Below are 23,420 nucleotides of genomic sequence, written 5' to 3'. Positions count from 1 at the left end.
GGGCTACGCAGAGAGTTCAGAGAGGGAGAGGGAGGTTGGCGAGGCGGGGGAGGAGGCATCGAGGACGACCCTGCAGGAGGTGGCCACCCAACCAAGTCTGGTAGGACTCGAGCCAGGGTGGAGGAAGAGGGCAAAGCCTTAGAGGTGAGGGGCTAGCATGCAGGTGAACAGCCATGTGGCTGGAACACAGGGTCCACGTTGGGAGTCAGGGGCAGGGGTGCTGTAGAGGAGGGCCAGCGCCCCACCAAAGGGCCAGACCTCAGTGGGCAGGGTGACACGAGTTCCCCACACCCCAGGTCTCCACGAGGGCAGGGTAGCCTCCGAGTCAGTGATGACCACAAGGTAGGAGTGATCATATGGCCCAGGGATCCGTCTGAGGGGCACACCAACATCAGGTCTAGCCCAGCTCACTGTCCACACCTCCCCAGACTCCCCACGCCCCTCCTGATTCATCCTCTCCCTCCAGAGCCGCTCCCTTCCTTCCAGCCTTGCTCGTGCTCTGCCTCAGGGACACACCCCATCTGACTGAAGACACTGGGTCAGGAGCTGCGGCTTCCTGCAGGAAGCCCCTCCAGCCTCCCCCCCCCGCCGGCCAATCCAGCAGAGCCCTGCACTGACAGAGGGAGCTGGGTCTAGGGGCCCATCTGGCTCTCTGGGTCAGCCCTGGATAGGGGTGAGAGTAAGGGAACAGTTTCCCTACAGTTCAAGCTCCTGAGGACGAGTCAGGGAGCATGGTTGTGGAGAGGGTGACCACAGCCTGGACTGGCACTGGTGCCAGGGAGCACCTAGGGGGCAGGGAGGAGGGCGGGTGGGTCCTCACAGGGTGCTGGAGGCCAGGTTCGTGTCTTCATGCTTCAGCTTCCCATCCAGGGCGAGGCCTCGCTTCTCTCGGTTGTTGGCCAGGAACGGGGTCAGTGTGTAGACCTTGCAGAAGGTTGAACTGGGAGCCACGGTGTCACTGGGAAGAAGGGAGGCGGGTGTGGAAACCCGCCCCAGAGCCAACCCCCCCAGCCGTCACCCCCAGCCCGGTCCAACAGCTCAAAGACCACAGAGTAACACTTACAACATGTTTATAACTTTCCGAAATACTGAGTGTCATTAGATGCCCATAAACACACACGGAAAGTTACATGAAATGCACTTGCCTCCCCAAAGGAGGCGGGGCCAGGAAAAAAACAAAAAACAAAAAGCAGATGTGTCTTCTAATGGAAGCAACGACTTCCTTTAGGTGAGAAAAGACGTTTCACTTGAGAGCAGTCCTCTTGCCTTAGCTGCTCGCAAACTCAAGACAAAAGTCTATGCTCAATCACAGTAGCTGCCCTCAAACCTAGATTTTTTAAATAGAATTATTCTCTACCGTCCCACATACAACCCTTTTTACCCAATGAGCTGGATTATTCTTTTACCAGACAAGAAAAGCTATGTACCTAGTGCCTTACCCTCTTTGCCCTGGCTGCCAGGAAGCTCAGAGCAAAGTCTGCCCTTCGATCGAGGTTTCTGGCACAGTGTCATTACGACCCCAGTCCCCCTCAATTCATTAGCTCTCATTATGTCATTCTAGTTTGAGCAGGTCTTTCCCTTGACTGTAGCATGCTCTTTCTTGTAGCTAAATCGAGTGGATGTTTGCTAAAAGGCTGTTTGGGATCATCTACCGTGAGCGGCCAGGAAGCCTGAGGCCCAGGCCTCTGCCACGTGGAAAAGAACCATGTGCACCTGTAACTGCAGCCAGGGCTTCTTGTTTCCCCATCCAATCCCACACACCCAAGGCTGGGCTTGTGCTCACTTACTCGGCCTCTTCCATGGCCACGGGGCACTTGTACTGGGCTGTGTTAAAAAGGCAGATGTCCGCATACTGGCGCACTGGGAGGAAGAGGGAGACAAGGTGGTGTGAGCCAGGGCTGCCGCTCCCAGGCATTCCAGGCTCCCTCAAGCTGGGGATGTTCAGCCCCGGGAACGGCCAGAGTGCACTGGGAGATTTGGCAAAAGACCACCCCCATCTGCCACCCAAAGGGTAGCCCAAACACGCACATTCTCTTCCATCACCAGAACTCTCGCTCAGGGACAGCTTTGCCGGGAACCCAGGGAAGCTAAGAGTAGGGGGCTTACCCATTAAACTCATTACCTGGCCAATGAGCAGCCTGTGTTACTAGCCTCAAAGCCTTCCCCTTTGGCTTAGAGGAGGCCCCAGGGCTTCCCTGTGGGCCAGTAGTTATCCACAGGGCTGTTAACAACGGGAGAACCTTCAGCTACCCCAACCCTTGGGAGGATTCCCCCTTGCCTGCCCCTGGGTTGGCCCCCTGCCCAGGGTACCCGAGATCTTGATCTTTTTCACTGTCTTGTTGGTGTTGTTGGTGACGTGGACGTTAACGCTGATGGGTTCTCCGTGGTAATAGATCTGGGAGGCAGAAGAAGGGAGAAGGGTTGGACCGGAGGGTACTAAAACTCTAGATGGAGGGAGGGAGAAGAGGCCCACACACATCTCCTGGGGTTCCCCAGAATTTGGCCACTCTGACATTGGCCTCAAGTTTCTCAGCCACTTTCCACCAATGCTAAGGCACTGGGCATGTTAGACTGCGCCTTGGCAGGGTTTTGAAAGATAATTGAATTAGAAGGTGATATTCCTGGGCTCCAGTCCTGACCGGGTCACCGGAAATAATGAGAACAATAGTAATAATTATGATGAAGAAGATGAGTGTTGGCCTGACCTTGGACAGGTTACCTAAGCCTCGGTTTCCCCCTCTGTTCAATGGAGGACTTGGACTAGGGGGTGTATCGAGCCTGCTGGCTCTGGATGCCAGGAATTCTAGACTCAGGAGGGTCTGGAAGAAGCAGGAGAGAGGTAGGGAAGGGCCGGCTCATTGAGGGAACCGGCTCCAAATCCTCACTGAAGGACCTCAGCTCAAATCTTCCTGCCAGCACTTGCCCTCGGCTGTCCCCAGAGAGAGAGAGAGGCATACCCACACTTCAAAAGGGGGCCAGGGGTGCAGGCAGATGGCCAGGACCCATGTCCCTTCAAGAGGTACTCTGACTTCTAAAGTCGATCGCATCTTTCAGGCTCATGCCCCACTCTGCCACTCCTTTCAGCCCCCAGAGGCTTCCCTACATCCCCCAAGGGAAGTCTCAGATTCCCTGAACCCCATGCTCTGAGGACTTGGGGCAGAAGCTCCTACCCCAGGAGCCCTAGCAACCATGAAAGAGCTGGCAGGGAGGTCCCGGCCCCCGCGGAACAGCCCCCACCCCCTGCCAAGACCAAGCCTCCTACCTCCTTATCCAGGGAAGCCTCTAGATGCAAGGGCTTGTCCGACATGAGGAACTGCCTGGTGGTCTCCGCTGTGGGCTGGGGGCCAGGCCTCTCTGGGGCATACTGAACCTTCCTAATAACCAGGCGCACGGAATTCCTAATGGAGATGGGCAGAGCAAAAGAGAGCCAGAGTCACCTGCCTCCATCCCTTTCCCTTGTAATCCTCCCTTTCCTGCTCAGGAGACTGCCGTGGCTCCCCGTGGCCTTTGAATCAGGTCCAAACTGCAGAGGTGGACACGGGCCTTGTCACCGCCTGGCCCCACTCCGCAGCCACCCTCACTTCCTCACTGTCACCCTTGATGGCCTGTCTCGTCCTATCTCTGCAGCTTCTCTTGCCCTGGGCCCCCGCCTGCAATACCCTCATTTGCTTCCTTCTTCAAGGCCGAGCTAAATACCTCCTCTTCCAGGAACCCTTCCTGGATCAGCTCCCTTGATCTCCTGGTCTGAACTCCCACCCCATCAGAGCTCCCCTCCCCTGTGGCAGTTTTTCAGTGACACAGACAGCGGGATGGCAAGAAAGGCACTGTGTTTCACTTCATGCACCTTATGTTACCTAATAGTGTAAACTGCTTAAGGAGAGAAGTTTTTATCTACGTTGTTCACCGTTGTGTTCTCATCACCTGCGACAGGGCCTGCCGTATAACGAATGCCCTCCAAATGTCTATTCAATCAAAAGATGCGGAGGGGCCCTATGAAGAAGTGTGGGCTCAGAGAGGTGACGGGGTTCAGTGAGGGGGTGTGGATTCAGTCCGGGGGATGCAGGTCAGTGCAGAGGACAGAGACCCAGTGAATAGGTGGAAGCCGAGAGATGAGATGGGACTCAGTGCAGGTGACAGGGGCTCAGGGAGGAAACAAGGACCCAAGATGGGGAGGGGATGGGACCTGCCGAGGCGGTGTCTGTGGCGTGCTGGATGTCCCAGCAGCCCCATTTCTCACCTTCACTCCCTGGAACCAGACAGCCAGGCTTAAGGTCTTAGCTCTCCCCTTACTGACTATATGCCCTTGAGTAAATTCACCTGTGGGCCTCAGGTTCCTCGTCTGTAAAAAGGAACAATAGCCACACCTCCCTCCCAGGGTTGCTGAGAGGATTCAATGAGTTTGTGCATGTTCCACTCTGAATAGTGCCTGGTTCTTAATAGGCCCTTGATAAATGACAGTTTATCATTATTAGTAGTAACTCCGGTGTGGACTTAAAATGTTCCACTGGGGTGGGGTGAAGGCAGTGGACCTCAGTGTTGTTCCTCTTCCTTGATCTGGCCAGGCCCCCTTCAAAAAACCACAGACCCCCTTCTTTCCCCTGGTCTCAGGTCTTAAGAAGAAAAGAAAGACAGAGAAGCGAGGGAGAAGGGTCCTATTTCCCCACACCCCAGGGTTGCCCCAGCTGGAGATGGAGATGCCTGCAATATACTCTTCGGCCACTAGATGGCAAACTCAGCCCACTCCCTAAGAAGCCGCAGCGCCCTCCCTCAGCCCGCCTGGGGGGATCGCACTGCCTGGGGAGGCAGGGTGCATCAGAGTCGGGAGCCCAGGCCAGCCTCGCCAGGAGGCAGGGCAGGGCCTGCCTTGAGGAGGAGCAGGCGTGAGAGCAGGGCTGGGCAGTCCATCTCAGAAGTCAGGGCCAGAGGTTTCCCGCTGCCAGCACGGACTGTCTGCCCAGGGCTGTGCCTCCCAGGAGAACACTACCTTCTCTGACACCCAGGCTGACCCTCCCCCTTGCTCTCCGGTGGGGGAGGGGGGTGGCTTCCCTTACTCTCCTTCCCTCTCTTGCTTGGAAGCTTCCACTGACCCCATAACAACCCCTCCTCCACCCAGCCCCAACCACCACCTGCTGCTAATGGCCTCCCCGGAGAAGTGGGAAATGCGGGTCCAGGATGGCTGGGAAAAATCTTGCTCACTGTTAAAAACTATCTGAACTTTGTTTCTTTCCAAAACAAAATAAAGTCTGGTGGGGCAAGCCTAGAGGCAGAGAGATGGAGGAGGCAGGTACGGAGGCGTATATGGCGTAAATGGAGAAACAGAGAGGTCTGAGCCAGGGCCATTGCACCACCTGCCCCAGGAAACCCCCCGTGAGTCGCCAGCCTTCCAGAGTGCCCTTCTCTGAGTTCCTGAGGCTGGAATGTGCGGCCCCTCCTCGCACACTTCCAGCTATTGTTACTTATCTCTTCTTCAGACTTCGTGGGCGCTGTCTCCCTCCCTCGGCCCGCCGGCAGCCCACACCCAGCGGAAGCCGCGCCCTTCTCACCGCTTGTGGATCTTCTCCTCCAGGTTCTCGGCACAGAAGGCTTTGACTTCATAGTCCACACCACAGGCCTGAGGGGAAGGGGCTGCTGACCACAGGGTCTTGGATAGGGCAGGGTCCCCACAGCACAGCCATCCCACCCTCTCATTTTACAGATGAGGGCGCCGGATAGGAGCACCAGATTCTCATAGCCCGACCCCCGCCCCAGCCTGACTCAGGACCCGGTGCTCAACCCCAGGGTGGTGCTGTCTCCGCGGGCAGCTGCCTCCCCGCCTGACCATCCGCAGGGCTCTCCCAGCAGCCCCAACACGGGTCGTCCCACACTGGCCCGACTGGGCTCCACCCTCTGGACACCTGCCTGGTCTGGGCGGCTGTCCCCATCAAGGCAGCCACCCGAAAATAACAGCGGGGCCTCTGCGGCCCTATGCGGGGAGCACGACTACTATGAGCGGACCCTACAGTGCTTCAGCTCTCACTCCCGCCTTTCAACCGCACCAGGCACCACATCCTATATCACCTCCATTTTGCAGATGAGGAAACGGGGGCTCAGATCCAGGGCCTGTGACCCTAGGGGTGTCACTTCTCTCAGGGCCTCAGTCTCCGCACTTATGAAACCACACAGAATGCACCTCCCTGCGAGGCTGTGAGGCCAGGTGTAGTCCAGAGAACGTTCTGGTTTTGCTGCAGCAGGAGAGACTGCACATAACTGAATGGGGGGGGGGGGGGTGACACCCTCTCTGCCTCCCTGTATGAAAAGAGACTGCTTATTTGAGGCAGAATTGAAATGGCCTAGACAAAAGGACGCTTCCACACAGAGGGTTCCAGTGCCTCTCAGAGAGAAAGCCAGGGCCCTGGGGATACAAATGTCCTACACCCAGAGAGATGCTCCCAGAGAGGTGACCCACCTTCCCTGTGTCTTCAGGCCCTGGCTGCAATGTCACAGAGCACGGGAGGTTCGGAGGGATCTGTTAAGAGGACAGACAGAATAAGTCTCCTGGCACATTGACCCCTGACCCACCCATGTTACCCACCCACCACCCCCACATACATTTGTCAGACCAGGTGCCCCCTAGCAACAGGCCATGGCTCTTCCATCAGACTAGGGGCTCCAGAGGACAGACCATGTCTCCCCCATCAGACCAGGCCAAGGATGCCCCACATTGGGCCAGAAGCCCCTCCAGTAAAGCCAAGGATGTCAGTGCTTTTCTCTGTCTGAAGGGTTTCGCCTAGCTTGTGGGAGACAGAACAAGGGTCCCCGCAAAGATGCCCACGTCCTAATCCCCAGAACCTGTGACTGTGACCCTACATGGCAAAGGGGACTTTACAGGTGTGATTAAGTTATGGATCTTAAGATGGGGAGAGTATCTGGGATTATGCAGGTGTGCCCTATGTAACCGCAAGGGACCTTAGCAGGGAAAGCGGGACGCAGCAGAGTCCGTGTCAGAGTGGAGGGCTGGGAGAGAGACTGGCCAGCCACTGGTGGGCTTGGAAGACAGAGGGGTAGGTGACGAGCCAAGGAACTCGAGCAGTCTCTAGAAGCTGGAAAGAGCAGGGCCTAGAGCCTCCAGAAAGAATACAGCCTTGCTGACACCTCAATTTTAGCCCAGTGCGACCTGTGTTTGACTTCTAACCTCCAAAAACTGTAAGATCATGCACTTGTGTTTTCCTGGCCATGTTTCATATTCCTACCAGGCTGGCAGTGGCTTTTCTTACAGCAGCCACCGGAAACCAATACATCAACTCTGAACAGCATGACTATATCCTCTCTCCTGCTCTAGCTTCCCAGAAAGCCAGCGGATTGCACTGAATCTCAGAATCAGAGCCTGAGAAACAGGAAATTTGAAAATCCAGAATCTGGGAGCCTTTCCATTTGGAAAAGTGGCAGGGCAGGGAAATCACTACGTGCCATCCCTCGTTCATGAGCCAGGCTGGAGCCGGGCATGCGGGCAGCTGGTCTGAGGGAGGAGACAGTTCCGTCATAACCCAGGGGCCTCTCCCCAGCCTGCTCTCTCCCACTGATGAGCTGGATTCCGGAGGGTCCAAGGAGCTCAGAGGTAAGGTGACACCCTGGCAGTGGCCAGAGAAGAGACACTTACCAGGCAGGATCAGTGACAGTGCCCCAGGTCCCAATGTACACTGAGAAACTGAGTGCTGCCCCCACGTGCCTGCCCACAGGGCTTCCTACGGGCTGCACGGCCGGCCGGCCCTAACCTCAAAGGTGAAAGGATAGGCGTGCTCGCCCAGCTTCTTGATCAGACGCTCCTGCAGCCGCGTCAGGGGCTTCTTGTCCTCGGGGGCTGGCGGGAAGGACTGCACGTTGGCCACAAACAGGTCCTTTCGAAAGGTCAGGCCCAGGACATCCAGGTCCTCCCGGCCGTAGCGGAAGGCGCAGGTCAGCGTCACATAGACTGTGGGAGCAGGGGGCGCTGAGGATAGGCCCAGGAGGGCAGCAAACAAGCCCCCCCAGAGAACCAGCTGAGTCCTGGCACGGGTCAGGAGCTGAAGCTCACAGGTCTGTCCCAGAGCTCCTGTGGGGAAGGCTGTGCTGCCCTGGGGATGGGGGGACTGGGTACCCAGGAGAGCCACTCAGGCCTGTCCCCAGGGTTGGGGTGGGGTGGGGGAGGCGGGGGCTGACTGATGGATCAGTTCTGTCCTTCCCCACCCCCTGCACCCCACTCTTGCCAGTGGAGCTCGGAGGAACACAGGAGATGATCTGACAGGGTGGGGGAGGGCTGGAGTAGACTGGCAGGATTGGAAGGGGGGGTGGGGTGGGGCTGGGGAAGGGTTGTGGCTGCAGAGAGCGGAGGGAGGGGGAAACAAGTGCTGAGTGGTGTCTGGAAGGCATGGGGTCTTGCCCTAGCCCAACCCCCACCTCGTGTCTTCCTGTGGACCTTGGACAATCCCTTCACCTCCCCGGGATTCAGTTTTCTCTTCTGTAATGAGACCCTAATTCCTGCTCTAATGGGCATCCCCGGCCTTGCGGAAGTCATGATATATTGATGTGAGAGTGCTTGGGGCATTGACAAGGTTCTCCTAAAATGGGCATGGGTGGGCTGCCGAGGCCGGAGGAGGCCAGGGCACCTGCTCTGATGCTCGTAGGAGTTGCAAAGGGGAGAGCCAGTGGAGGCTGGGCAGGGAAAGGCCGTAAAACTAACTGATGTCCTGCCTGGGACTCAGGGAGGCCCTGGGCTAGAGGCCGGTAGGGAATAGGAGGCCCCTTCACAGGCTGGAGGTGGAGACCACCACCTCACCTCTCCTCTCCTTGAGATACTCAGGATCCACCAGGACCACGCCATCTGGAAGAAGGACAGAGAGTAAGCAGACCCTTCCAACTTGACCCCTCAGATTCCTGAGCCCCAAACACCAAGCCAAACCCAAACCTAACCATCTGTCTGTCGAAAAGCCTCATGAGAGAAATGGGGAGGCCAGCACCGAGGGGAGGGCACTGCCATGCCCCACCCCTACCCTCAGGCTAGCCTTACGGGCCCAACTGGTGACTTGGGGCACATTACTCCTCTGTTTCTTCCCTGTTCATAAGAACGACAACATGGGTCCGAAACCCCTACGATCGGGTATACTTTAGAATTTAGAGGTTCTGAATTGTGGAAAGGCCACACGGTCTATCTTCCATATATTCCGTAACACCGCCGCAGGGAAACATGAGTATTTGCACCAAGAGGCTAGTTTCCTATTAGTTCAGGTCAGGTTTTGCCACTAAATGAATCCTACCTCAAACTTCCGAGCAAGTTTAGACTTCTAGAGTTTCTTGGACTTGGGATCTGCCACCAGGAGTTGTGATCCCATAGAGCCGACCTCCCAGGGCTCCTCTGAAGACTAACTGAGTTCATATGTTTAAAGCTGAGATGGTGCCCGGTTCCTGCGATTCCACGGAGAATGTCCCCAGGCCTCGCCGTGGCAGGACACAAAGGACATTTTCTCCCCACAGGACCCCAGGAGGCCAGAAACACAGGCTCAGGGGTCACCTCCTTGCCTGACATCCCCAGTCACCCTGGCCAAACTTCACCCAGCCATACCCATGAACAAGCACAATTTTCTCCCCCTGGCTCTCGCCCACTGCCACCCCCGCCCCCCACGCTGCCCGCACAGCAATCTCTCAGGGAATCTTAGCGGCCATGTCCTGAAGGGAGTGCCAGAGGGCTCCTGGTCCTATCCAGTCCTGGGCAGGCCCAAGGGATACCTGGTCAGGGGAGGGTCCGCCCCATCCCAGAACCTGCCATCTTCCCTCCTTCTGCTGTGCATGTTTCCTCTGTGCCTGAGCACCAGGGGCTCTGTATAAAACTGGGGGAGAGGGCACTCCCCCAACCAGGAGTGTCAGGGAAGGCTTCCTGGGGGACGGAAGCAGGAGCCAGGTCTTAAAGGGCAAGTAAGAGTCACCAGTTAGATGACTACGGGGCAGTGCAAAGCTGACAGGGGGACGGGTGTGGCGCTGAGGTTCGGGGGAGTAGATCCTGGGAGTGATGGAGGAAGCAGGGCCAGGCCTGACCTGCAGTGTCCTGTCTGCAAGGCTGGGGGCTCAGACTTGCCCTGGAGCCTAACAGGGAGCCATGGGGGATAGTTATTCATTGGGAATTCATAATCAGCTCAGTGTCGTGATGGGCAAGGTATTCCTCTCTGTGAGTCATTTGGTCAACTCTGGACAGTGCCCCAGAGCTCTGGGATCCCCAGGGCCCAGCACGGGCCTGGCTCAAAGCAGGTGCTCTGTGCACACTGACTGAACCAGCTCTCAGGGTGTGTGTGCTGGGGGAGCTGGTAACCTCCTGCTCCTGCCCCGCCCCCATTCAACACCACCCCCACTGCTGTCCTTAGTAGGCCAATGGGTAGGGACAGCCCTGGCCCCAGATAGTCTGCTGGAAACTATGCTTTGTAGCAGGCCAGGCAAACACAGGGAGGCTTGCTCACTGCCTCCAAGAGGCCAGCTCAGGGAGGAGATGCAATGGCAGAGGGGATACTGAGACAGGGTCCCCAGCAGCACAGGGGAGGAGAGGTGGGGCCGGCCTACTCCAGGCCAGGAAAGGAGGGCCTAATGGGGAGCTGACTTCTCTGCAGCCCACAATCCTGCACACACCCCCTCAGCAGAGGGACCTGGGGACTCCCCAGTTCTCCTGCCCCACTGTCACAAAGATCTTCCTCCCAGTGAACCAAAACCTGCCAGCTGTGCTCTCTCTGCTCCCACCTCAGCTCTGGAACTGCACGCTCGCTTCTGCCCTCTGGTCCTGGGACAACTCACAGGGATACGTAAGAGGCCACGTTCTCTGTGAATGTTCCCCGGGCAGCACATCTAGTTCCGACACCTGGACTTGACCTCAGGCAGTTTCCAGTGTCCATCCTCCCGATCGGCCACCTCCTTTGGCCTCATTTTGGTTGTCCCTCTGAAATATTTCGCCTCTCTGGGCCTCACTGTCTCCATATGCAAATCAGGGATAATTCTGGGCGTCCTGGCAGGGGAGATACCTCCCTCCCTCCAACAGCTGTGGGAAGAGGCAGTGAGGTCAGGCTCTTCTAACCAGAGCTATGGTTCTCAGAATCCTAGGGGCGCCTGGGTGGCACAGCGGTTAAGCGTCTGTCTTCGGCTCAGGGCGTGATCCTGGCGATCTGGGATCGAGCCCCACATCAGGCTCTTCCCCTATGAGACTGCTTCTTCCTCTCCCACTCCCCCTGCTTGTGTTCCCTCTCTCGCTGGCTGTCTCTATCTCTGTCGAATAAATAAATAAAATCTAAAAACAAAACAAAACAAAAAAAGAATCCTAACCAGGGGTGACTATGCCTCCTAAGAAAGGATCTGGCCATGTTCAAAAACATTTTTGACTGTCCTCCTGAGATGGGGGTAGTCCTAAGGTCTAACGGATAGAGGCCGGGGATATTCCTAACCAACCTACAACACACAGGACGGCCCCACCAACAAAGAATTAGCCAGCCCAAAGTGTCAAGAGTGCCGAGGCTGAGAAACCTTCAGCCAGAGTAAGACTTTGAAAGGTGCCTTTAGCCACAGCCCAGCCTCTGCCAAGACCATGCCCATGTGGGTGAGTACAGCCCCCATTTCATAAGCCCCAAGGTTTTCTTCCATCTCCCACCTTTGCCATCAGGATGCAGCAGAACAAAGGTTCTGTGGAGCCAGGCTGCCCGGGTTTGAATCCAGGCTCCTCAACCCACTAGCTGTGTGACCTGGAGCAAGTCACTTAACCTCTCTGTGACTCATTCTCCTCAGTGGCAAAGCAGGCATAATAATGGAGCTACCCCAGTGTCTGGTATGTAAGAAGCCTCACACTGGTGGCTCTTTACCCTCCTCACTATCTCCCGGCCCCCCTCCTGGCTTCTCCCCTCAGTCCGCCCGCACTTTCCCCTCACATGGTCCTCGCTGAAGGACAAGGAGCTGCTCGGTAAATGTGGTAAATGTTTGCCGACTATCACCGGAAGTCACTCACAGCCTGTTCTTGGCACCAGGCCCCTCTGGAGACCTGAGGGCTATTCCCGGGTGGCCCTAACATACCCTTCTCTAGAAGGGGCCAGGTCAGCCCCACCTTTCCCCACCTTCCTCCCCGGCCTACAGGGACTCACCCACAGGGTCCACGAGGTCGATGTGGTCCACAAAGTCCCGCTTTCCCAGATAGACAGTGAGCTGGGGAAGAGAGGCACAGGGGGTGTTAGCAGCTGTGGGTCTGGAGGACACATCCCTGAAAAGCCACCGGTGCTTGCCCTGGAGAAAACCCTGGGAGCTGCCTCTGCAACTGCTACACCCACCCCGAACCCACATCAAAGGCCTACCTGGACTTGGACCTGAGCTCCAGCCCCGATACTAACAAACCCTCGCACATCTCTGAAAGCACCCATGCATCCTAGGTGTTATTGTTCCCATTTTACAGATGAGGACACTGAGGCCTGAAATCTTCACGCCGAGCACCACTGAGCGTAGAGCAGCAGCAGCAAAGAAGTCTGCTGCCCGGGAGTGCTGCGCGCATCTCTGAGACAGCAAGGGCAACCCAGGGCGGGGCCAAAGGCGCTAAACCCTGAGCTGGGTGCTCCTCACTGCTCCTCCCCCCAGTGCAGTCTGGCCGGGGGCCGCTCATACTAGGACTGGTTTTCTGAGGCAAATGAGGAACGGGGAGCCGGTGTCCTGCTGGGTAGCCAGCCTGCAGGGAAAACCTCCAGAGCTAGAATCCAGAGTCATCCAAGACACTTCCGGTTCCTGCACGGTCCCCGCGTCTGGCGGAGCCCCCTCCCTCCATCGGCTCTCTCAGTCCAGTCCTCCTCCTCCCCACAGCCTCTGTTGCCTGGACAACGCACCAGACACGCCAGCCCCCTCTGTGGCCTGCTGCCTGCAGCCTCACATGCTCTGGACTGGAGGCCTTTCTCCCCTCCTTAGCCGGACTGGTTATCCTAAAATGCAAATCAAATGCTGCTCGTCCCATCTGAAAACCCTCTAATGGTTCCTGTGCCCAGAGGTATGATGACAAATGGGTTTCATTCCAAATGCCAGCTCTGATGGCTCGGGGGCTGCCTGGGGCTCTGGGTGGAGAAGGCATCCAAGATGGAATCCTGGCTCAGCAGGAAAGGGTGAACAGAGATCGGAGATGTCTGCTGTGGGCAGAAAGGGAGACGTGGGAGCAACGTGGTGCTATTTGCCAGCCCAGGCCGCGAGTCCGAACTCCTACGCCCTGCAACCTGCCTCACCTCAGCTCCCGCTCCCCCTGCCTCCCTCTTGGCACCCCGATTCAACTGCTGTCGATGCCCCCGCACTCCCTGTGAGTTATGTTCAGGCCTAGAAGGCCCTTCTTCACCCTGCCTTGCCAGGATATGCATCCCTCTTAGACAGAAGCTGGCCCAACTGCCTAGGCTGCGTCCTACAGCCCGTGGGCATCCCTTGATCTCACCCCTGCCGCTTCATATTGAAGTGATGGGTTTCCGTGTCTGCCTCCCCCATCTTGCTGTGAGTGGCACGGGCTGTGCCTCATTTGTCTTGGTATACCCTGTCCCAGTCCCCGCCGGCTTGGCCTGTACCCGACAAGGAATGATGTCAGTAATATCTATTTGCTGAACGGAAAGGAAAGCAGGATGGAGCCTGGGGCCTGTGGAAAGAGAGAAAGCAGGACAGGCCCTGGGAGCTGCTCCAGATAACTACGTGGTGCCAGGGTTCAGCAGAGAGGCTCTAGGGGCCTCTCACACCAGGGGATTCGGTGCCCTGAGGCCCTTGGCACTTAGTCTAATTATCACACTCGCACTGAAGTCTCTCTAAGAAAGGCTGTGTCTCAACCCAGAGCAGTGCTCCCTGAAGCCAGGGGAGTTGTACTGCCCCCCCCCCCCGACAGAATGTTGCCTGCATGGCCCCTCCCCCTGCGGTAGGCAGCTCCTAAGGACAGATGGGGGTGTGTGGGGAGTCCTGCATGGGCAATAGAAATACCCTAGAGAGGACGAGAGTTTGGGAGGCGCTGGGGTGCGGTCGTTACAGACTCACCTTTCCATTCGGGCTTGTCTTCTTGAACACCCTGTGGACAGAGAGGAAGCCAGGATCAGCGCATCCCTCCAGGGGAAGGCCCCCCACAGGCCAGAGGACAAGTGCCTGCACTGATTTCCAGGCACCGTCCAAGCCTTGCGAGCCAGAGCAGTGTCTGGTATCATCAGATCTTACCATCTCCGGCGCGACCCCGCCCGAGCCCCATTATTGCCAATACACCTCTTGTGGGATCTGCCATGGGCCCCTCAGCCTCCTCCTCACCCAGCAGGCTGACGGAGTCTCTAAAGATAGGTCAGGCCCTGCCGCTCATTTGCTCAATCCTCCCAGCTCACGCAGAAGAAAAGCCCTGTGTGTGTGGTCTGTCCTGCCTCTTTTACCCCTGGACATCACCTCCCACTCCCCTCACCCCTCCAGTCACAGCGCCTCCTTGCCGTTCCTCCAACACACCAGGGTGGGTCCTGCCTCAGGGCCTTTGCTCGAGCAGTACCTGCCCCAGGATGCTCCCCACCCCAGATCTGCTGGCCCAGCCCCATGTCTTCTGTGATGGGGCTTCACGGAGACTTCACCTTGCACTCCCTCTCCTCCTCTGGCTCAGTTTACTTTCCCACAACACTCACCACTTGCTAACCCGCTACACAAGTGACTTGCTAACTTATGCCTGTCTGCTCTGCTAACATGTCAGCTCCACCAGGCAGAGAGCCTGGTCTTTCTTCCCCACTGATGTGTCCTGAGTACCTAGAATGGCACCCTAGTAGGCATTTAATAAATCTGTATGAATGCGTGGCAGGTAGCAAGCCCTCGACAAATATTAGTTGAGTCGGTGCATGAATGAATTAGTGAAGGAATCAACTGAGAGACTGAGGCCCAGGAGAGACAGGTGATGTGCCCATGACCACACAGCAGAGCACTGGACCCCGAGTCAGGTAGACACGCAGCCCCCAACTCCTGCAAGGTGCTCGTTGGGCCTTCTAGAGCACACTGCAGTCTCCACCAGCAACCTCCCCATCCTCTCCCCCAGCTGGGTCTGGGAGCCTAAAACCCCCTCACCTAGCCCCATCATCTAGTCCCAGAATTGCTCAGAGTAATGTTGGGACGAGAGAAGAAAAAGGAAAGAGGCAGAGAATAGAGAAGTTGCTGGAGGAGGGTGGGAAGGAGGGAGAAGAGGGGAGAGGGTCACTGCCATGCAGGTGTGAGCATAACAAATGGAATGAGAGATGAAACAAACCAAAAACCCAGAGCATGGAGCAGGCCCCCAGGGCAAGGCAGGGTGAGGCCCGCAGTGCCACAGGGACAGTCGCAGAAGGGGTGAGGGGGGCTGCCTCCTCAGCACCCCCAACCTCACTTCTGGGGCCCAAGGGACCACTGAGAGGGCTGAGCTTGGCTTGCAAAGAAGGGCCTGGCACTTCTCTCTCCTACCTCCCCTAGTTCCGGGCTTTTCTCCTCCTCATAAATATTTATCAGTGTTTGGAGTGTGAAAATGCCACCGTCAGCTGGGGTGCAATAATCGCTGAAGTGAGAAAAAATACAGATCACACAGTTTGAACCAGCAGCTCCCAAGCTAGGGCTGGACCTGCGCAGGAGACCAGGAGACCAGAGAAGTCACAGGGACCCCCAACTGCTTCCAGAAACCTCAGTCCACCTCTGCGGAGCCCGGGGCCTGAGAGAAACGAGAGACCACAAATGCCTGAGTTATAAGTGAGTCAGGGAAAGCCACTCTGGTGATTCTGGAGAGGAGGAGAGGAGCAGAAGAGTGAGGGCCGTCCTCACCCAGGAGGGGGCTGGGGGCCAGGTTGGGGGGACTGATAGCCAAGAAGGGAGGGAGGGAAGGAGGAAGGGCAGTAAGACAGCCAGAACTAGCATTTGTTGAGTGCCTATTTAGTTCTTTCTCATAGCACACTGTGAAATGGGCATTAGAACTCCCATTTTACACATAATAAACTTGGGGTTCAGAGAGACATAGTAATTTGTCCAGGAACCCAGAGCAAGCCAAGAGGCTAAGTCAGGATTCAAACCCAATTCTGTCTGCCTCCAGAGGCTAGGTGCTTTATATCCCTGCTGCTTTCCTAAAGCAGGTGTTTTGTTTTGTTTTGTTTTGTTTTATCAGCTTCGGGGAAAGGCAGAAAAAAAGGGAAATGCGTCTGGAGAGGGGCGGAAGAGAGCGAAGAGATGAACGGGTGAGTAAGGGGCGAGAAGGACAGTGAGGGCAACAAGGGCAGGAAACATGGCCAGTGGTGGGGAATATCCTGTGCTAACTCAATCGGCCCCAGGGGCCACCTCCTCAGGAAGCCAGGACTGTGATGGTTTCCTCAAACAACAACAGCAGCTTCCCATGCCCCGAGCACATGCTCTGCCCTGGTCGCGCCTCTCAGTATTTTTCCCAGAACACTGCTGATCCTTCAACAATCCCATTTCAGAGATGAGGAAACTGAGGCTCTGGGCGGTGAACTCTGGCTATGTGTCTCCAGAGCCCATGTCCCATCCGCTCTGTTGCACAGCCAAGCCCTCCCTGAAACAACCCCACTGGCTTCCTGACCCCAACACTGTCAGGAAAAAGGCCCCCAGCTGGGGGGGGGGGGGGCTTCCAGTTCCCCGGGCCCTGCATTTGTGCAGCACCACACAGACGGCTTCTGCCTGTCCACCGTGAAGACACACGTGCAAGATTGAGGGCGGGCTGGGTTTGGTTTGCGCCCCCAGACCCACCCGTGCCCCACCAGCCTGATTCTCAGAGTCAAAGCTAAGTCCCATTAGAGAGACACCGGGGGTGTTCTAGCTGATTAAAGCTCACTGGAGACAAGGAACAGAAACCCGGCGAGCGTGGCTCGAGAAAAGGAGGAGGGAGGACAATAAGGAGACAAAAATCTCACGGGAAGGACGCGCAGGCAGGACGCAGGAGTGCTGGAGCCACGAACGGGGAAGCCATCAGCCTCTCAGGCGGTTGCTCTCGCTCCACCTCTCCCCCTGGGGCTGCATGTTCTCGGGGCTGTGCTGCTCTCCCTGCGGCTGCTCCATTGCCTCTGGGGACCGGCTCTCTCTGCTTACTCAGGGCTTTTCTGCTCCTCCGTCATTTTGGCTTGCATGTGGCTCTCATTCCGACCCTGTTTCTACTCTGCCTCGCACTCAGCTTCTCACTGTTAACTGGCTGAATGGCCCAATTCCAAATTCCCAGGAGAGGAATTTGATTGATCAGCTTTGGTCACGTGCCCCGGCCTGGACCAATCAGCTGTGTCGAGGGCGTGTCATGTGTTCTATGAGCCTTGGGCAGAGGAGGGTCTACAGAGCAGGGCTTTACTAATGGGGGGTGGCGGACCTATTAGTCGATCATGAAATTGACTTAAAAGAGTTGCCGCCGGCACTTCGTTGTTTCGTTTTAATGGAATAGAGTAGAAGACATCAGCATGACATAGAGATAGCAAGGGTGTAGTACGTATTACTATATTCACCAATATTCCATTTCCCTCTAAGGCTAGGCAGTCCTATGAAGTTAGGCATGCCCATATGGTTTGCTCTGGCCAATGAGATAGAAGTAGAAGTGCCCCACGTCACTTCCGGGTAGAAGCAATTTAAGGGCTAGTACACATTTTCGTTTCCTATAGAGCCTGTAACAGATGACCACAAACTTAGTGGCTTAAAACAACATGAATTTTTCTTACAGTTTCGTAGGTCAGAAGTTCGAAATGTACCCCACAGGGTCAAAATCAAGATGGTGGCTGGGCTACATTCTTTCCAGAGGCTCCAAAGTGAATCTGTTTCCTCACCCTTCCCAGCGTCTAGAGGCCACCCACATTTGTCTCATGGCCCCTTCTTCCATCTTCAAGGCCAAACACAGCAGGTTAAGTTCTTATTACATCTTATTATGCATCATTCTGACCTCTTCTGCCCCCCTCTTCTATTTTTACAGACTTTTATGAATACATTCAGCCCCCTAATTTAGGGTCAGCTGATTAGCAAACTTAATTCCTTCTGCAACTGTAATTCCCCTTTCCCACATGATATAACATGCTCAAAGGTTCCAGGTATTAGCATGTAGACATCTCTGGGGCACCATTCTTCTGCCTACCCTACCCTCCTTTGCCACTGAAACCAGCAACACTCGGGAGGGAGAAGACTCCCGTAAACTAAACGCCAGGGCTCTCCTGCTACGTGATAGATGTGTAGCATGACGGAAAAAGAAAGTTCTTACTCCACTAAGATTTGGGGGTTGTTACGGCAGTAAACCAGCTTCTCCTGGCTGACACACAAAAAAAGTATTATTTAGTGAAACCTTCATTTCCTCATTAACTCAGGATAACTGAGTTACAAGGTTAAGTGGATTTCATGCTGCAAAATTTTAAATTTTTTTAATCCACTGTTCTAGAGAAACAAGCCTAAAATTAACATGTCCTACCAATGTCGTGTAGTCAGTTAAACCGTGTTTCCTGATTTGATTCCATCAGGGTGGTGATCCCAGGTGGGCAGGCAGGTCAGCCCTCCAGTAACCAGAACACTGTCTTTTCCAGTGAGTCCCATTCCCTTCCTGCAGCAGGGGATACCTTTAATATTCTGCTGCCCTTCTGTGAGCCACCTAGCCTCTCAGTGTCCGTTTGTGCCTTCACCATGATGACCCATGATAGATAAGCCAAAAACCAAAAGTGTATGATTCTTTGTGGTACAGCCAAACAATGGAATATTACATAGCATTGAAATTATTCTCACATCTTTTATAACACAAGGAAATGCCTATGATAGAATATTAAATAGAATAAGTCAGGATTCAAAATAATATATTTGGCATGAGCTCAACGTTATACTCAATAAATACCAAAAGAAAGAATGAGAAGACTTCATGTTAAGATGGCAATACTTCCCAAATTGATCTATAGATTTAATGCAATCCCTATCAAAATCCCAGCTGGCTTTTTTGTCCCCCCAGAAATGAACAGGCTGGAGGTTCCTGGGTGGTTCAGTTGGTTAAGCATCATGGTCTCAGATCATGGTCTTGGGGTCCTGCGATCAAGCCCCACGCAGGGAGGTGGGCTCCCTGCTCAGCGGGGAGTCTGCTTTTCCCTCTCCCTCTGCCCTTCCCCCTGGTCGTGCTCTCTCTCAAATAAATAAATAAAATCAAGAAAGGAAGGAAGGAAGGAACGAACGAATGAACGAACGAACACTGAACAGACTGGCCCTAAAATTCATATGGAAATGCAAAGGCCCAGAACAGCCAAAACAATCTTGAAAAAAAATAAAGTTGGAGGATTTATACTCCCAAATTCAAAACTTACTACAAAGCTACAGTAATTAAGACTGTGTGATGCTGGCATAAAGATAGACACATAGATCAATGGAACAGAACTGAAAAGTCCAGAAATAAAACCATATATTTACGGTCAATTGATTTGTGACAGAGGAGCCAATGCAAGTCAATAGAGGGGAAAAACTCAAAACAGTCTTTTCAACAAATGATGCTGGGACAACTGGATATCCACATGCAAAAAAATAAAGTTAGACTTCCTACCTCACACCATATACAAAAATTAACTCAAAATAGATCAAGGACCTTAATGTAAGAGTTATAACCATACAACTCTTAGAAGAAAACCTAAGTTTAAATCAACATGACCTTGGATCAGGCAATGGTAACCTTAGAAATGACATCAAAAGCATAGGCAACTTTAAAAAAGAGATAAATTTGCCTTTTATGAAAATTAAAAAGTTTTGAGCTTCAAAGGTCACTATCAAGAAAGTGAAAAGATGGGGCGCCTGGGTGGCTCAGTCGTTAAGCATCTGCCTTCAGCTCAGGGCGTGATCCCGGCGTTATGGTATCGAGCCCCATATCAGGCTCCTCTGCTGGGAGCCTGCTTCTTCCTCTCCCTCTCCCCCAGATTGTCTCTCTCTCACTGGCTGTCTCTCTCACTGGCTGTCTCTGTGTCAAATAAATAAATAAAATCTTTAAAAAAAAAAAAAAAGAAAGTGAAAAGACAACCCACAGAATAGAGAAAATATTCTCAAAGCATGTATCTGATAAGGGTTTAGTGTCCAGGATATATAAAAACTCTATCGCAATTCAACAATAAACAGGCAGATAACCCAATTAAAAATGGGCAATGGATTCAAACAGACATTTCTCCAAGAAGATACACAAGTGGCCAATAAGCACATGAAAAGATGTTCAATATTATTAGTCATTGGAGAAATGTAAATCAAAGCCACGATGAGATACTTCACACCCACCAGGATACCCTACAATCAAAAAAAGACAGTAACAAGTGTTGTCAAGGATGCGTAGCTATCGGAACCCCCCTCATACATTGTTGGTGGCAATGTAATGCGGTGGAATCACTTTGAAAAATAGTTTGCCAGTTCCTCTGTAAGTGAAACAGGGTTACCATATGACCCAGCAATTCTATCCCTAGGCACATACCCGAGAGAATTGAAAACAGATGCCCACACAAAAACACGGACATAAATGTCCATAGCACACCTTATTCATAACAGTCATAATGGGTGAAAAAGAAAACCAAACGCCCATCAGCTGATGAATGTACTGTTGAAATGTGGTATCTACATACAAAGAAATATTATTTAGCTATAAAAGGAGATGGCATACTGATTCCTGCTACCGCATGGATGAACCCTGAAAACGTGTGATACGAAGAAGCCAGACACAAAAGACCACTCACTATTTGATCCCACTTACATGAAATGTTCAGAATAGGCAAGCACATAGAGACAGAGAGCGCAGGTTAGCGGCTGCCAGGGCCTGGGGTGAGGGGGAAATGGGGAGTGATTGCTAATGGGTCTGGGGTTTCTCTTTGGGGAGATGAAAATGTCCTGGAATTAGATAGTGGTGATGGTTACTCGATCTTGTGAATATATTAAAAACCACTACATTTTATGCAAAAATTCTATTATGGTATGTAAATTATGCCAATAAAAAAAAATAACACTAAAAACAAGCCCCCCAAAAATAAACAAAAGGAAAGCAAACCTGCTAAATATTAACAGGGGTTGAAGGAGACTCCCTCCACCCCCAACCCACTTCTTCATAGGTCTGATTTTTCCATGTTGTGCAATAGGCATAAATTACTTTACAAAGATGCCAGGGCTTCCCTAACAAGATATGTCTTGGGTCTTGGTGAAAGAAGATCCTGGAAAAAAATACTGTTAGTAGAGAAATATGGATCCTATTACTCTGAATCCTTTGGTGTTAGAATCTCTGATTCTGCGATTTTACAACGGAGAGTCTGTATGTCTGTGATTGCTCAGATCCCTCCCGGCCCTGCTGTGCCAGCTATGGGAGCTGCTGTGCTGTCTTCTGCTCAGCTGTTTCTTTCTCCAGGAAGCCTTCCCTGACTCCTCCAAGTCCCACATCCAGTGGTGAGTCACACAGCATTTCCCTCACTTTGCCCTGGTTTGTTTACTTACTTTCTGCTTCACTTACAGAAGTGAGAGCACAGATCTTATTTGCATTATCAATCCCTGGGGCACAGTAGCGGCTCAGTAAATAACTGTGGGGTGAATGTTGTTGAATGAATGCTCTAAGAGAGAATCCTCAAGAGTGAGGATGGATGACGTTTAAAAAGAGGGTGGGTTGGTGATGATCCTTTTCTCTGGGTTAGCAGACTCCAGAGATTTCTTCTTCTATCCGTCCTTCCCTTTGGCTGTCAGGATCCATGAAAATCAAGCTTAGAAAATGCTTCATAGGGGCAGGGTCCCAGCAACCGTCAGGCTAAGTCAGGAATACGATGGATGTATCCCAAAAAGGCCTCTGCTCAGCTTTGATAAAACTCTCCCACTTATCACTCACCTACCTACCTTCACACAGCCCCTGCCACTGCCAGGCTCTGGGGGCACTAAGGTGGGCAATTCATGGTCCCTGCTGACAAATGACCATGGTATAGCCAAGTTAGAGGAAGCCACCATGTACAATGGCCACCGTGCATTAAGCTCGCCCTAGGAGTCAAGTGCTACGCTAAGCACTTCACACACATTAAATATTATGTTATTCCATCGCAATATTCCCATTTTTTTCAGAGGAGAGACCTCAGGCTCCAATAAATAACTTATCCAAAGTCATGAAGTCAGTATCAGAAAACTTATACAGGAGAGAAACCCCATGAATGGGCCACTTATGGGGAATCATTTAGACAAGACATGTCTTTTTTTTTTAAAGATTTTATTTATTTATTCGACAGAGATAGAGACAGCCAGCGAGAGAGGGAACACAAGCAGGGGGAGTGGGAGAGGAAGAAGCAGGCTCATAGCGTAGGAGCCTGATGTGGGGCTCGATCCCATAACGCCGGGATCACGCCCTGAGCCGAAGGCAGACGCCTAACCACTGTGCCACCCAGGCACCCCTAGACAAAACATGTCTTACTCAATATCAGGAACCTCGTCCTGGAGTATGAATGAGGATTCACTACCAGTGAACTGGGAGAGTGCTGGTTACAATTCATTCCTTTATGAGCATCAGAAAATTCATAGTGGAGAAAAATGTTATGAATATAGTGAATGTGGGAAGACCTTCAAATATTACTCAATCTTTCGTCAACATCAGAAAACTCACCCGGGGTGGGGAGGAGGGGGGAAGCAGGTGCCACTTACTGCTCTAAGCACATCGTAAATATTAACTCATTCCTTCAATGACCTTACAAGGAGGTACTACTCCATCCCTGTTTCAGAGATGAGGAAACTGAGGCAGAGAGAGAGAGTCTAATTTTCCCAAGGTCACACAGCTAGTAAGGGGCATAGCTAGATGCTGGAGCCCAGGCAGTCTGGCTCCAGAGATCACACACTTTTAACCATTCACGACAATCCCTTCTAAGTGGGACTGGGTGGTTCTGTCTAGTGAGTCAGGAAAGGCTTCAAGGGAGGAGGTGGCAATGAGGAAGGCCTTGAGGAACTGTCAGAGGTGAAGAGGCGACAGCTCTGCAGGCCAAGGTCTAGAGAGGGCGACAGAGTCCACGGGGTGCTCAGGAGGCGGCAGGCAGCCTGGCGTGGCTGAAGTGTGTGCTTCGGGCCTGGGAGGAGCATCAGGGAGGAGGACAGGCCAGAGAAGGGTCCACTCACTGCTCAGATAGTCATGGAGCACCTCCATGCACCAGGCCCTGGGCTAGCTGAGAAGGGCCTTGAATGCCAAGCTAAGGAACTTGGACCATAACCAGAAGGCAATAGGGAGCTGTGGGCATTTGGGGGAGGAAGAATGACTGGCCAGGACTGTATTCTGGACACAGAGGTGCCCCTAACCCCATGAATTTCCCCTATCTCTGCTCTGGCAGCTATCATGACTCAGTTGCGCAGGGTGGGGACCACGCAAGGGGGCATTCCTTCTGCCCTACATTCTGACCCACTTTCTGGGTGTGAGAACAGCCATCAGGGAGCAGGGAGGCATGAAGAGCAGGTGGCTATGGCAGCAAAGAGGTTTCTAGGGCCCTTAT

At 53.6% G+C, this 23,420-nt stretch overlaps 1 protein-coding gene across 6 annotated transcripts in view; it reads right to left on the bottom strand.

Moving 5' to 3' along the window:
* The window catches only part of ARRB1 (arrestin beta 1), a 74,789-nt gene that overhangs the window by 12,512 nt on the left and 38,857 nt on the right, over positions 1 to 23,420 (bottom strand). For 2 of the 6 annotated variants that reach the window (XM_044390957.3, XM_057316610.1), the window contains exons 2-12: positions 14,011 to 14,041; positions 13,430 to 13,550; positions 12,117 to 12,177; positions 8,792 to 8,836; positions 7,752 to 7,948; positions 6,446 to 6,505; positions 5,544 to 5,611; positions 3,263 to 3,398; positions 2,311 to 2,395; positions 1,788 to 1,860; positions 821 to 958 (exon numbers count right to left, since the gene is read on the bottom strand). In XM_044390957.3, coding sequence (XP_044246892.3) covers positions 821 to 958; positions 1,788 to 1,860; positions 2,311 to 2,395; positions 3,263 to 3,398; positions 5,544 to 5,611; positions 6,446 to 6,505; positions 7,752 to 7,948; positions 8,792 to 8,836; positions 12,117 to 12,177; positions 13,430 to 13,550; positions 14,011 to 14,018 — 992 coding nt within the window. In that variant the 5' untranslated portion in view covers positions 14,019 to 14,041. Of the gene's footprint in view, positions 1 to 820; positions 959 to 1,787; positions 1,861 to 2,310; positions 2,396 to 3,262; positions 3,399 to 5,543; positions 5,612 to 6,445; positions 6,506 to 7,751; positions 7,949 to 8,791; positions 8,837 to 12,116; positions 12,178 to 13,429; positions 13,551 to 14,010; positions 14,042 to 16,874; positions 18,722 to 23,420 lie in introns of those variants that run through there. The other 4 variants (XM_048217090.2, XM_048217091.2, XM_048217089.2 and 1 more) reach the window with 3 other exon arrangements.

The sequence above is a fragment of the Ursus arctos genome, unplaced genomic scaffold (assembly GCF_023065955.2).
Source record: "Ursus arctos isolate Adak ecotype North America unplaced genomic scaffold, UrsArc2.0 scaffold_22, whole genome shotgun sequence".
NCBI classification, from domain to species: Eukaryota; Metazoa; Chordata; class Mammalia; order Carnivora; family Ursidae; genus Ursus; species Ursus arctos.
The sequence above is the reverse complement of the archived record's forward strand: the minus strand, read 5'-3'. Positions and strand labels throughout refer to the sequence as shown.